This window comes from Trichechus manatus, unplaced genomic scaffold (genome assembly GCF_000243295.1).
Source record: "Trichechus manatus latirostris isolate Lorelei unplaced genomic scaffold, TriManLat1.0 scaffold00018, whole genome shotgun sequence".
Taxonomy (NCBI): Eukaryota; Metazoa; Chordata; class Mammalia; order Sirenia; family Trichechidae; genus Trichechus; species Trichechus manatus.
The window spans coordinates 4,340,088-4,355,348 of record NW_004443954.1 but is presented as its reverse complement, the minus strand read 5'-3'; the positions used below and the strand labels follow the sequence as shown (position 1 = coordinate 4,355,348).

The window sequence follows — 15,261 nt, the reverse complement described above, 5'->3', positions numbered from 1 at the left end:
CGCACTCCAGCCCGGCGGGCACCTCGGGGGCGGGCGCGGGGCGCAGCCTTCTTGTCCTGGCCGCTCTGACAAGCGCCCCAGGGCCGGCAGTCCGGCTGCCCGGCGCGGGGTGGGCGCGTTCGCAGCCTCTGGGCTCGTGCGGAGCCCCGGACGTCACGATGAACATCGTGGTGGAGTTTTTCGTGGTCACTTTCAAAGTGCTCTGGGCGTTCGTGCTGGCCGCGGCGCGCTGGCTAGTGCGGCCCAAGGAGAAGAGCGTGGCGGGCCAGGTGTGCCTCATCACCGGCGCGGGCAGCGGCCTGGGCCGCCTCTTCGCGCTGGAGTTCGCCCGGCGCCGGGCGCTGCTGGTGCTCTGGGACATCAACACGCAGAGCAACGAGGAGACGGCGGGCATGGTGCGCCACATCTACCGCGACCTGGAGGCTGCCGACGCTGCAGCGCTGCAAGGTAACTCGGACCCGCGCCCAAGCATTGTTGGGTCAGACCTTCTCCCTGACCCCCGCGCCCAACACTCGGGGAGGGGGGGGACGAAAGTCCACTGTCACGGTCAGCCTCGCTCTGGACGAAAAGAACACCCCATCGGTCTTCTGGAAGACGAGTGGAATTTGTCCACTAGTAGAGGAACATGATCACCTTTGTGCCAAACCTATATCTGACCGAGGCCGTGTCTCTTTGGAACGACTGAGGGGTTTCCAAAGCCCGCTGAGGATAGGGAGGGTAGAGGAAACTTGTTACCACAGGGTTGGATCTTAAAATTTCTCACTCGCGTTTGCGATGGGAAATTAAAGTGTCTGGGAAGTCGTTCTGAGACTGTACTGAAGCATGTATCTCTGTTTCTGTGGTCTGAACCGCTTAGAGTAGCGCAGGATTGATGATTTCACTATAACTTTAGCCACAGGGAAATAATTACCTTGTTTTACTAGAGGTAACTAAGTGCTTTAGTTGCGTACACGGAACGTGATTGAAAAGATACCCTGCCTCTTAAAGGAAGCACTTGAAGCCTTTAAGCCTCTTTGTAAATCTCTCCCATGTTTTTGGTAACCACAGGAAATCTGCATTTCTGTATACCGTATAACCTGAATCTGAGACTTTTTTTTTTTTTTTTAAAGCCAAAGCAGATACCACAACCAACCATACATACTGGTCCAGGAAACTTGATAATGACTCTCCCCTTTTGACAGAATTTTTCGTTTCCAGGGAAAGCATTGAACTATGCTGAGAATTTAGACACCACTCTTTCCCCATATCGATCATTTGTCATCACAATTATTGGCAGCTGCATTTTAGGTCAGAAAGCCCAAGGTTGAAACAATTCCATTTTCAATGGTAGTAATGGAGGGGTAGAACATGCAATGCAGATTTTTGTGCTCCCTGCCAAAACCTAAAAGATAAGGACATTTGTTCTTCCGTGAAAAGATTTTGGTTTTTAAATTGTGTGAGTTCTTACGAGGTGAAATTGCATATTTACTTGTCAGCTTGATTTGTGGAAGGGCAATCGTGGAGTCAGCAACCCAAGTGGGGGCAAACTGGTGACCTCCACCTTTTCAGGAGAAACTTTAAATTTATTTCTTGGCTTTAGATGAATTCAGATCACTAATTACTGTTTTGATTTTTGAGCCTAGAGGTGAGCTTCCATTTTGGGGGTGCTCAGACTCAGCAGTAAGAGCTGCTTTGGCCACTGTTCCCCCCAAAAGGAGTGTGTACTGTGTGGGTTTGGGAAGGGGTTCTGCTCTCTGGGCTGAGAACAGTGCTTTCCAGGTGTCTGTAGCTCCAGGAAGCTGATCCCATGTGGTCTGACTTATAGCGGGCTTGTCGCAATTACACGACCTTCCCCTAAGCAGAGTTATCCGGTAAATTGCCATAATTCCCAAAGACTTTTCGGAGAGGAAGACAGCTGTAAGTTCAGTCATTGGCAAGGCTTCTGGTGTTAGTAATTTGAAGCTCACTGTAGTATTTTTGTTTTGTGTGATCTTTGTCCTCTGATTGCCATGTGACTCACTTTCTGCACCCCCTTCTCTGTTCACCTCTCCCCTCATCTGGACTTCTGAGGACAGCTGGGAATGGTGAGGAAGAGATTCTGCCCCACTGTAACTTGCAGGTTTTTACCTACACCTGTGATGTGGGGAAGAGGGAGAATGTCTACCTGACAGCCGAAAGGGTCCGCAAGGAGGTTGGCGAGGTCTCCGTCCTGGTCAATAATGCCGGCGTGGTCTCTGGGCATCACCTCCTGGAATGTCCTGATGAGCTCATTGAGAGAACCATGATGGTCAACTGCCACGCCCACTTCTGGGTAAATATAAACATCCTTGTTTTCATTGCTGTTCCCTCCTCAGTGAGCAGGTTGACAAGGAGAGAGACTTCCATACAGCCTGGAAGCCACCTGTGCTCTTTCACCACAGAGCTTCCTTCTGATTAGCTCCTCCTCCATGGTGAATTACAGTGCTTGCCAGACCTGCTGCCATCAAGTCCATTCCGACTCACAGCAACCCTATAGGACAGAGGAGAATCGCCCATGGCGCTTCCAAGGCTGTGATCTTTGTAGGAGCAGACTGCCACATCTTTCTCATGTGGAGCCACTGGTGGGTTTGAACCACTGAGCACTTAACCACTGGGCCACCAGGACTCCTTAATGTCTGCTGATGACTATGAAATAGCTGTTTTCTTTCTCTCCCCTGCCGCCTCAATTCAGTATTTTTTGAGAGGGCAGAGGGCTGAACGTTTTGAGCTATTTGAAAGCCTGCCATAAAAATAACAAGAGGGAGCATAAAATCCTGGGTTTGTTTATTTTACTTTCTATAGAGTTTGTAAAACATTGGTTGTTCTTATGAATTCCTAAAGTCAGAGTTTAGGCTTCCAAATTACTGTTCAGCCACATTTTAGGAAGTGCCAGAGATTCTGACATCAGCATTTGTGGTCCATTGGGAGTGGTCTGGCCACCCTGGCAGTCACTTAACTGAGCCTCCCCAGGGTCCATGGTGACGTCCTCTTTGAGGACTTCTCAGGACTTTGCAGCTGAGAAGGTGCCTCTTCCATGAAAGTTACTGGGAGGGTGGCTGCATGAGACCTGCTGAGCTTGGGAGGTCAACCACCTCAGCATCTGACCATAACTACTGTAGCATCTAGGGGTCAAGGTGGGCGCATGAGACCTGCTGAGCTGGGGGGTTCAGCCACCTCAGCATCTCACCATAACTGTTGCAGCATTGAGGGATCAAGGTGGGTACATGAGACCTGCTGAGATGGGGGTTCAGCCACCTCAGCATCTGACCATAACTACTGCAGCATTGAGGGATCAGGGTGGGTACATGAGACCTGCTGAGTTGGGGGTTCAGCCACCTCAGCATCTGACCATAACTACTGCAGCATTGAGGGATAGGGTGGGTACATGAGACCTGCTGAGATGGGGGTTCAGCCACCTCAGCATCTGACCATGACTACTGCAGCATCGAGGGATCAGGATGGGTGCGTGGAACTTGCTGAGCGGGGGGGTTAGACCACCTCAGCATCTGACCATGACCACTGCAGCACTGAGGGATCGGGGGTAGGGCCTTCTGCTCTTGAGGGCAAAACTAGCTCCTGGTTTTTCAGATGAGCTTATCTTCAATGAGGGTAGGGATGAAGATCTCCCCTTTAACACTGTACACTGTTGACCCGCTTTATGCTTTTCTTCTCGTCGTATTTCACCTTTACTTTTGTAGGCAGATAGGATCCAGTGAAGAAAAGGTAAGGAGATATGGTTTTATTTATTTATTTTTTCCATGGGCCGATTAGCCTTCTAATAGAACACAACAAAGAACTGTTTCTCCTAAATAGGTCACATTAAACCACATTAATTCTTCAGCAACTGCTTAAAAACTTAATTTGGCTTTAGAAGTACTTACTCAGACGTTGCTCATTGAACGTCAAACCTTTTCACCGATCCTGGAAAATTATTTAATGGTGTTTTGTTTTGTTTTTAAACATGAGCTTTTTTTCATTTCCAAACCTCTAAAGATCGACATATAAATAATCTGAGCTAACTCATATCTATGTTTTAAACAAGTAAGGAGATTATTACCAGATACAGTTGGGGACTGTAAGTGTGCTTATGGGTGTGCACACCATGAATGTAGGCATGTGTTCGTCGTGTGCAGTGAGGGTAGGGAACTGAATTACAGTTCTGTTGCTGCCGCCAGGTCCACGAGAACAGGCAGCAAATGATAAAGAGAGTGAGAGGTGAGTAGGTGGGTAAGAGCCAGCACAACTGAATGAACCAGGCAGTACAGTTTATCAACAATCTTGTGTGTTTGTAGTTCTAAGTAAAACAAACAACCACCATTTGAAATACAAGATGTACGGAAGTTGCAAGTGGAATGTGGTTTTCCTCTTTGAGGAATGGTAAGGATGAAGCTGCCGTGGAAACTCCAGTTGATTTCAGTCAGCTAGACAATCTCCAGCGTAACACACAACCGTCGGTGGATTAGCTGTGAACCACAGACACTGAGATTGTTTGTCCCTATGACCTCTGACTGAGGTGATGCAAGCTGTCCTAACCAGGAACTTGTACCTACACAAAATACTCTGAAATTTAGCTGTCATGATTACTTTTTCTGCGTGATTATTTTGCTGAACTTTAAAATTTCAAATGTAACTGGATTGTTAAGGAAAACCCGTATGATCTGCAATTAAACACTTCTAGGAAAGCAGTTTGTCTTCCCTAGACATCCTGTTAATTCAGAATGAGTAAGGAACAGAAAATTCATAGCCTTAGCTTTGGGAATGCCCATTATTTGGCATTCTATACTTAAAATGTTAGGCTGTTTTCTAATGGAAGGAGGAAATTGAGTCAAATCTCTAATAGAAAAATTATTCTGGAACTCAATCTGTGTACCAAGGAGGAACATACCACCTTCCTAGAGTTCTCACTGGGCTTCAAGATGTTACTTAACTACACAGTTTAGGGAGTTCTTGGAAGCCTTGTCAGTTATGACGTCACTTCATATTAAAATATGGGAGGCTCCTGAATTCTCCAGCTGTTTTTCCCCCTAAGCATCTAAACTTAAGAATTTATTTTCAATCCTGAGTCAGAAAACTCATTTTAGAGTTGGAATTTCTGACTGCTTGCCGAGATTTACAATCCTTTTGAGAGGTTGAGATTTAACAACTAAAATTTAAAAGAAAACTATAATTTTTCGTGGGTTTTTTTTTTGTTGTTGTTATTTTAAATGATGTTGTAAGAGCCACCAGAATTCAGCTTTCCTTCCAGTGGTCCTCTTTGGTGAAAATGTTGGTGGTAACTTTTCAAGGATGTATTGGCACGTACTGTCGTCCTTCCAGAAAAATAAGAGTGTGTCTTTTGACTGTATCTGGGTGGGGAGAAAAAGTTGCGCTGCACGTTTTAAAAAGCAAATCAGCTGAACAAAGACTTGTTCAGTCCTTTGAACAGATCATCTCGAGCTGAGTAGCAGTTGATGTCTGTTTTCATAGAAAAACAAATAGTGTGTTGATCCTGACTCATAGGTAGTCATGTACAGTGAAATCGAGAATCACGTGGACTGGTCCACTCACCTTCCACTGAAGAGCTGTGTGCTCCCACTTCCAGACCATTCCTCATACTGTTCCCCCTGACCGGAATGCCCTCTTCCCCCACTCTGTATGCCTTGTAAGGCCTAGCTCAAGTTCTCAGTGTAACCTACCCTCCCCTCTCCAGCCCTTTCCTGGCATGTTGGCAGGAAATTTTAAGGAGAGAGACCGTCTTGTCCAACCCCTTGTTTTCTGATGAAGCTTCGGTAAAATGAGTTGTCTAAGGCTTTTCCTTTCTTTTCATTAATCTCTTGCAGCATTTATTGTCATTCCCATCCTGTGGTGCATGGCACGTGCTCTTTGGTGTAACTTTTCATACATTCATATACATTTATTCGTTAGTACGTTGTTGTCTATTTGGGATGCATGTACCCTACATCCCAAAGCAGACAGCAAGCTGTGTGAAGGCAGCTTGTTAAATGCATCTGTTTTCTCCTGCTTGAAGAGAACTCTACTCATAAGTCACTCAATAAATGTTTGATAAAACAGGCTTCTGCTTAAATATTTAGAAGATAACCTATTCAGAGAGTGCTCATGTGGGTTTGTGTTCTGAAGTGTCAAGAGGTAAGCATTATGTTGGACTACCCCAAGCTGTGTCAGATTGATGATATTTCAGAATGGGGCTTGGCTCACGTTCACTGTTTGCAGCTCCCTTGGTTTTACTACAGAACTTTCCCCCTTCCTGCCCTGCCCGTGCGCACGTTTTTACTGTAGTGTGTCAGCTGTGCTTATTGGTGTAAGGTCAGTGACTTTTAAGAAGTCTCCTGTTGATATAACCATTTGAATCAAACTCAGATTGAATGTATGACAACCATTCACGTTGCCCAAGTACCAGGCTTCAAGGAGAGAATCCCTACAGCGTTTCCTTCCGTGCTTCTTAGCCACATGCTGTTTCCGGGAGCCCGTAGACGTTTTCACAGTGCATGGCGCTATCCTGCACAGTGCCCCCGCCGCCTGTGGTTCTTTATCGTCCGGTGCTCTGCCCTTACCGGCTGCTCTGCCAGGAACCTTCTCTTGGTCGGCAGTCAAGTGATAGATGGGAGCAGGCTGAAGTCAGCGTAATCTGCCGTGAAACACTCAGGGTCGTGACAAGACCATGGAGAGTGCATACAATATAAAAACAAAAAAAAACAGTTGCCGTCAAGTCAACCCTGACTCATGGCAACCCCATGTGTGTCAGAGTAGAACTGTGCTCCATAGGGTTTCCAATGGCTGGTTTTTTGGACATAGATCGACAGGCCTTTCTTCTAATGTGCCTCTGGGTGGACTTGAACCACCAACCTTTCGAACAGTTAGCAGCCAAGCATGTTAACCATTTGTGCCACCCAGGGACTCCATATGCAGTTTAATTCTGGAATAATCATAGAAATCATTCACTCATGCTCTCTCTGTGTCTCAATGAGATGCAAAAATTTGAAAATACCTCCATTCCCTTTGATATATGGAAGGTTGCCCTCTGTACAGAAACTGCAAACATGTATTTCCCCAAAAAATATTAACACTGCTTCACTTGTTATTTTTTAAGAGAGTGAGTAGAATCTTCTCTTGCCATTTCTAGCAGCCGAAATTTATCTGTGGGTCCTTTTTTGTCTGAAGAGCTACATGGGCCTTTGTATGTGAGCCGCAGATTGATCCCTGATTAACCAAAAGGGGGAAGCAAAAGCATTTCACTCCAGGACTTTTATGTTCTAGAAGAAATTTTGCATGGTAAAGGACTAAATCTGTCAAATAGCTAGTCGGTAATTTACTTCTATTGATATGGTAGTCAGACAAGATAATTGGTAGTTAATTAATAGACCACTTAACTTAAAAGGTTTCACAGTTTTAAAATACTAATTACTGAATTAGGCATTTATCTATATCCAAATGTCTAACGTCTATTTAGTTAAAATCCATCCAGGAAAAGTAAAAGCCCACCAGTTAGATCTGAGTAATGTAGCACTTAAAGACATTAGCGCTGGGGCGGTACCTAATATCACAGGAACGGTCCCAGATCATTAATGTTTAAGTTCTTATGTGATTTACTGGTTTTTAATTTCAAACACTGTGTTCCTCTGTTCTCTAGTTAGGGAGACTTAGTTTTGTTCAAGGCCTCTTAGATCTAGAATTAAAAAAAAAAAACTCTCAAGTATTCCAGTAAAACTATTTGGGCAATAATTCCTCCTCCATACCATAATATTAAAAATTGTAAGACTGAGTATTTTAGTATTGCTTCACATATCTTAGGATAGCTCCTGGGAACTGGGAATTCTTGTGTCTTGGTCTGAGTTGTAAATTGACATTGGGTAAGCATACTTCATTTTATTAATTCTTGTTTAATGCACTGATGTGGTCACACTTAAAAACTGAGTAAAGTGCATTTGTTTTACTCCAAACAACTGCTTGGATACCTGGGACTGTGTTCCTGAAAGGGTCATTTCATAGCCTGCTTCCTTAACACAAAATAAGATCACATGCTGATTGAGCTTTGAATTTCTGTATTTGATATATCACATACTGAGCCCAAATCTATTGCTAGTAAAAATCAAAATCTCTGACATGATAAAATGTCCCTTCATATAATGGTGAGCAGAACAAACACTAGGTGCTGTATCATAAAAAGCTTCCCTACATCTTCTGTGTATGTTCTAATCTGTGTCTGGTTATCTCAATTGTTTAGAAAATAGAATGTCCCAACTGTTCTTTTGCCACCATATGCTTTGATTCCCTTCTTGCCATTCCCACCTCCTAGGGTGTGCCTTCATCTCTTGTCTGGACTCTTGAAAGAGCTTCTGAACTTCTTTCCCTGTTTACAGTCTTTGCTCTCCAACCTAGGGTTATTTAAGCCAGACTCAAGTTTGTTATGTGCCTGCTTAAAACCTTTGCATGACCATATTGATCATATTGCATGAAGCCCAGACACATTAACATGACATCTTAGGTCTTCCTAAACCTGGTTTCCACCTGCCCTCCCAGCTCATCACCTACTACATTTCCTGGTGTACCCTAAACTCCAGCCAGCTGGACTCTGCATGGTGCCCTGAAGGAGCCCTGCACACTCATGCTTCCTGCAAGAGCCTCTGCTTGCTCTTCTACCACTAGAGTCCTATCTTAATGGGAGATGAAAGAAGTTAAATAGTTCGATCAAAATATATTCCTACTGCTGAGAAAGAAAAACATGAATTCAAAATACTTTCATGTTGGCTTAATAATATATGTGTTAAGGGTGAGGAGCCTGGGTGGCTAATTCAGTTTACGATCAGCTGCTAGCCTAAAGGTTAGCAGTTGGAACCCACCCAGTGGTGCTGTGGAAGAAAAGGCCTGATGATCTGCTTCTGTAAAGATTACAGCCAAGAAAACCCTGAGGAGCAGTGGTACTTTGTAACACATGGGGTTGCCATGATTTGGGGGCCGACTCAATGGCAGCTAACGACAACATGTTACGGGTGGCAGTCCCTGTGACAGATCCTTGGCTCGGAACGGCCCTTCATGTTTGAGCATGTGGTGAGCTCACTATTTATCTCGATCGCTGGAAGCAAAGGTGCTATTTGTTCTTTTCTCCCTGATTATTTCTACATCCTAGCTTTATCCACTATCTGCCCAAGTAGAAATTAATCTATAGGACATGTCAGAGTGGAAGCACTCTTTAACCTGTGCTAATGCTAACACTGGTTGAATAGCTTTTTCAAAGAGACTGAATGGAGCGTGCACCAGGAATACTGAGCCCTTCACAGCAGGATTGGGTCACTAAGGGCCTGGGGAAGAACCACGGACCTTGTGGTTAAATACTTAACTGATCACATTCTTTCAATTTATTCTTGTTCCTTTAATTTGTTTTCACTCTAATCATCTTTCAGATTTTCAAGGTTTTTGGAAAATTCCAGTAAATTGATTTTAGTAACGAGCGTATCTAAGCCACGGCAATGAGAAAACTCCTTTCAAGCAATTTCATAACCTCACTTGGAAGTTGGTATAGTTTTTTATTTTTTAAGTAGGAAACCCATTTTATACGTTTCTTCTTAAGAAATATTAATAGCAGATTCATATAAAAATTCTGCTTTTCTTTCAGAAACTAAGATTAAGCCTGCTTCAATTATGATAACTAGCCAATTTCCTTCTGTCTAATCCAGATATCTGCCTGTATGGATGAATGTATAGATAACATGTTCTGTTTGTTGGTTCATTTTGGTGTGCTCAATGAGTAATAAGTAGAATGCACGTGACTACGGTGCAGCTAGAGACACCAGGCCCAGGAAAGCTGATTCAAGTCTATGAAGTCCTGAATACGCAGGATGATTTTGGACCCCCCAAATTGTGCTATGCTGAAATTCCACTAGGGGGCATACTGGCAGGGTGGATCTCTATCTTATTTCCTTTTACGCATAGCCTATATTTTCTTAATAGAAAGACTTTTGTAGCTGATCTTTGGAGTATAAAAAACCTAATAGAAAATATCCCCTGAAGTCTTTAAACAGTAGTTTAGCTAGTAAAGAATGTCTGCCTTGAGCATTGTGCTCTTTTAAGCTCTATCTATGTGGGATCAGGTTGACAACAGCAATTCGAAAGCAGTGAGTTTATGTTAATGGGGGAGGAACAACTCAGAAAAGAAGGGCGAGAATGGTTGCACTACTGGAAAAATGTAGTCAGCGTCACTGACTCGTACATGTAGAAACGGTTGAATTGGTGTATGTTCTGCTGTGTATATTCTCAACAACAAAGTAAAATAAATCATTAAAAAAATTTTTTTTTAATCTAATAGTCCTTAAGAAATAAGAAATTGTTCCCCATCAACTGAATGGGTTAAGCCCAATGTTTTGAGCCTGTAACTCCAGGGATCAGATTAAGGTGTTCATCTCTCTTGGTTTAATGAGTGATTTCTTATCTCAGAAGTTCGTATAGTAGTTAGCTATTTAGAGGACACTGCCTCCTAATCCCTTCTTATAATTTCTGGTAACTGACCTAGGAGCTCCTTTCAGGTAGACCCCTTGTAAGCATAATCCAAAATAACTCAGAGGACTGAATCTCTTAACGCTTTCTTTGAAAATATACAGATATGTACAACCAAAAAACCAAACCCGTTGCCAACTAGTCGATTCTGACTCGTAGCAAACCTATAGGACAGAGTAGAACTGCCCCGTACGGTTTCCAAGGAGCGGCTGATGGATTCAAACTGCCAACCTTTTGGTTAGCAACCTGATCTCTTAACCACTGTATGTAAGTAGATAAAGCACACAGTTGGCCCCTGTAACAGGGTAGCCTTATAAAACTTCCCTGTATTGTTACTTAACACTCTGTTAAGATAGCATTCTTTACAGTTATGTTAGCAATGTATGGCCTTAAGATTTAATAAAGTTGACCAATTTCAGTCACCTGGATCTTTGCCACTGAAACAAGTTCTACCCTGGGTTTATACAGGCTTACATCATTTCAGCATTACAGGGGGATACCTTTTCATAGGAAGGAGTGCTAACATATTTTACTTGATGATCTTGCCCAGCGTGGCCCCTTCTTGAATTCCTTTTTCTTTTCTACTTTATTTGTCAATTCACTTAAAACCCAAGTTCACACCTGTCAGGGACCATTTTCCTAAATGCTCTGAAACTAAAATTAAGTGAACCACAGGGAAAAAATGGAATATCCTCTCATAATGATCATAAAACTTTCAACACTGCAGCAAATGCTGCTAGAATATTTAACAAGTCAGGGCAATTACTGCCACGACCTTGAGTGCTGTCAAATTAACCCAGCTGACAAGTCACTTACCATGAATTCACATTTGGAAACAAAACATCACTGGTTCTGTGAAACTTTCAAAGATACCCAAATGTGTGAAAGGTGGTAACGGTGTTAACATTGTGTTTTTGGGTCTGGGGAAACCACAGTGTTTAACCCTCATTTGTTGCTTGCATAAAATGTGAATTTCTTGCCTTTCCTTCAAATAGCTTAGTTTTAGAAATTTTGAATATTAACATTGTTCAGCTTGTTAGTGTTATTCTAAACAATGGGCCTTAGAATAACACTTCTCAAATCCGTGTAGCTGGGAAAATATCTGTGGTGTCACTTATGTAAGCACATAGGTATTTTGAGGACAAGTGAAACTTAAAATTCAAAGCCTGCATTTTCCCACCTGCAAATTGTAATTAACATACTGCCCCCTACTGATGTCTCAAGGATTTTTCCAACAGGGTAGTCTACAATCTTTTGGGAAAGAGAAACATTAGGTATAATAAATTATTTGAAAATAATTGTGTACTAACTTTTAGTACTTTGTTTTGCTAGACTCTTTGCCTTCAAGCATTGTGATTTGTATTTATATTTACAGCACTTGTTTTCTGCTCCTAGTAAAATAGGATTGCAGAAGAGGATTAGAAAAGGGATATTATGGGAAAGTGTTGTGATATTGTTGTTTGCCAGTATCATCTAGGATTCTGGATGGAAGCGGGTAGGCAGCTGCAGTAACTGCCAACAGTATGGCTTTGAGGCTTCTCCTAGTGGTCGGTATTGGGTTGTAGCCGGATGAGTGGTCTGGCACTGAGTGGAGGGCGGGGAGAACTGGGAGTCACAGATAGTTAGAACCAGGAATTGCAGGAACATGAAGGAACAGCATAACCAAAAATAGATAGCACCTATAACCAAAGTAGCCTATAACTACATGCTTAATGACCTCTGTGCATTCACTGCACTTTTATATAGCACTTAAATTTTACAAAGCAGTGTCGTAAACACTGTTCTCTCATTTGAGCCTCACAGCAATTCTGAATTAAGTAGGCCCATTATCCGCATTTTTATGGCTGAGGAAGCAAACCGAAAGAGGTTACAGGACTTACCTAAGGTCACCACTAGGAAAGGGAGAAGCTAGGGCCCAGATCCTCACCCTAGGGCTCTAGATTATATCCTGTACAAATAGCTATAGGGACTACACGTTGCCTTCGAAACTCCCGATGCAGTAGGTTTATGCTTTGGCCCTGTGGTTTAATGTAAGAATTAATCTTCAAAAGTTTTTTTTTTTTATTAGTATGGTTAATTTTGCAATGACTGATTAACCTAGCTTAATATCTCCAGAAAGTTTGCTCCATAAATTAGACAGCATGTAAAATTCAGGCCTAAAGAACCAATACCACACTAGAATTTTATTACCAAAGCCCAGTCCATCTGCTTTTCTGTGCCTCTTCTCTAATTTCTCACGGTCTGTATCTGAGGTGGTTATTTCGTTGAGAACAGTGTAGTGCATCCGTGGTCACCCAGCTTCTTGCCTTCTCTTCCAAGTTTGTGTGTCACCGTGGACAAACTGGATAAGAAAAGGTCATGAACAAAAAGAGGTCTTCTACAAGGACTGACTGAACAAAGTTCTGGAAATACTTAGTACCAAAGTTTCAGTAACTGTGGTTTGAATTTTGTTTTTTAGCTTATCTCCTAGAAAATGTAAAGCTTTTATTCTGTTATGTAATAATCTTATGGGATCAAAATTCCAGATAGCTCCATGAGCTTTGTCTTTGGAAATGTTAATCGTGGCTTGGCTTTTCAAAATTGTGCAGTATTGCCAAATGGCCGATGACCCGTCCAAACTTAATGACCCAAGCATCTGACTTTTAAAGGGGATAATTTTTTCCTAGGTGAGGTTTTCTCACGGGCTTATAGAAGAATGAAACCTTCTACAGATCACTCTATAGCCCACGTGTCTGAGGGAAAGATGAAATGTGAAAGAGGTAAATGCTAAGTGTTGTTGTTAGCTGCCAACAAGTCGATTCCAACGCGTAGTGACCTCCTGTGTGCAGCGTAGAGCTTCTCCATTGGGTTTGTTTGTTGTTTGTTTTGTTTTGAGAATATACACAGCAAAAACATACGCCAGTTCAACACTTTCTACATGTACAATTCAGTAACATTGATTACATTCTTCAAGTTGTGCGACCATTCTCACTCTGCTTTTCTGAGTTGTTCCTCCCCCATTAACTAAGGTTTCTATCTGATCTTTTGAGTTGCTGTTGTCAGTTTGATCCATATAGATAGCTCTTAAAAGAGCATAATGTTCAAGGCAGACATTTTTTATTAGTTAAGCTAATCTATTGTTTGGTTTTAAGAAGACTTCAGGGGGTATTTTTGGTTTAAGGTTTAAACATTATCTCAGGACAGTGGTTTTGAGGGTTCATCCAGTCTCGATGGCTCCAGAAAGTCTGGAGTCCGTGAGAATTTGAAATTCTATTCTGCATTTTCCCCCTTTTGATTAGGATTCTTCTGTAAAATCCTTGATCAAAATGTTCAGTAATGATAGCCAGACACCATCCATGAGACCATTCTCCTGGTTTCATGGCAAAGGAGGCAGTTGTTCATGGAGGCAATTAGCCACACATTCCATATCCTGCTTCTATTTCTGACTCTCCTTCCTCTGTTGCTCCAGGCGAATAGAGACCGATTGTTGTGCCTTGGATGGCCACCGGCCAAGCTTTTAAGACCCCAGGCACAATAAAATGAGCTAGGAGGTAAAACAGAAGCACTAAACATGTTATTAGGCCAATTAAGTGGGATGTTCCACGCAACCATGACCCTAAACCTCCAAACCAAGAAACCAAATCCCATGAGGTGTTTTGTTGTACATAAGCAGCCTCAGCAGCTTTTTTTTTTTTTTTTTGGTCGTTGTTGTAAATCTATCTATCACACAACTTTTACCAATTCAGCTTTTTACAGATGTACAGCTTATTAACAGTACTTACAGTAATCAGCTTAATCAATCCAATTTTTCCATCACCGTACATAAACCAAAAGTCAGTACTCCATAAGCAATAACACCCCCCATGCCATCTCCCACCCACCCCTGGTAACTACTCATAAACTTTGGTCTCTATACATTTGCCTTTTCTTGTTTGTTTGTTTGTTTTATGTAAATGAGGTGGTACAATATTTGTCCATTTGTGATTGACTTATTTCACCCAGCATAATGTCTTCAAGCTCCATCCATACTGTAGCACGTATCAAGATTTCATTTCTCCTACTGGCTGAGTAGTATTTCATTGTATGTATGTACCACACTTTGTTCACCAATTCTTCTGTTGATGGGCATTTATGTTGTTTCCCTCTTTTGGCTATTGTGAATAGTGCTGCAGTGAACACTGGTGTGCAAGTCTATGACTTTCAAGTCATTTGGGTATATACCTAGGAGTGGAATTGCTAGGTCATATGGTAGTTTCTATTTGTAGTTTTCAAGGAAGCTCCATAGGGTTTTCAAGGCTATGACCTTTTGGAAGCAGATCACCAGGCCTGTCTTCTGAAAATGCTGAGGCTATGATTGTCTAAATTCCTTGTCTTGAAAGCTAAGGCTTCAAACTTCTGTGGATGAGGGGGAAAGGTTTTGAAATGTTTTAGATGTCTTTTTGAGAGCTTGTTCTAATGGGGGTAGGGGATTTGTTAATGTGATGTTACTTCTAGAGAGTGGTTCTCATGGGACAGTTTCCCTCTCAGACATTTGGCAAAGTCTGGAGACATTTTTGCTTGTTACAACTGGTGGGAGGAGCTCCTGCTGGCATCTAAAGGTTAGAGGCCAGGAATGCTCCTGACCTTCCTACAATGCACAGGGCAACACCTCACAACACAAAATTACCCAGCCCCAGGGGAAATACTAAATAGGCAATGGACAAGTGGTATCTTGGGTGAAGGGTGAGACAGTACACAATACAGGGGAAACTAACACAACCTGTACAAGGAAAGGTCATGGAGGCCCCATGGACACAT

At 42.6% G+C, this 15,261-nt stretch overlaps 1 protein-coding gene across 2 annotated transcripts in view; it reads left to right on the top strand.

Moving 5' to 3' along the window:
- Positions 1-6: 6 nt before the first annotated feature.
- Positions 7-15,261, top strand: part of RDH10 (retinol dehydrogenase 10) — a 31,136-nt gene continuing 15,881 nt past the window's right edge. The window contains exons 1-2 of one of the 2 annotated variants that reach the window (XM_004372530.3): positions 7-447; positions 2,055-2,290. In XM_004372530.3, coding sequence (XP_004372587.1) covers positions 159-447; positions 2,055-2,290 — 525 coding nt within the window. In that variant the 5' untranslated portion in view covers positions 7-158. The remainder of the gene's footprint in view (positions 448-2,054; positions 2,291-15,261) is intronic. The other variant, XM_023727737.1, reaches the window with a different exon arrangement.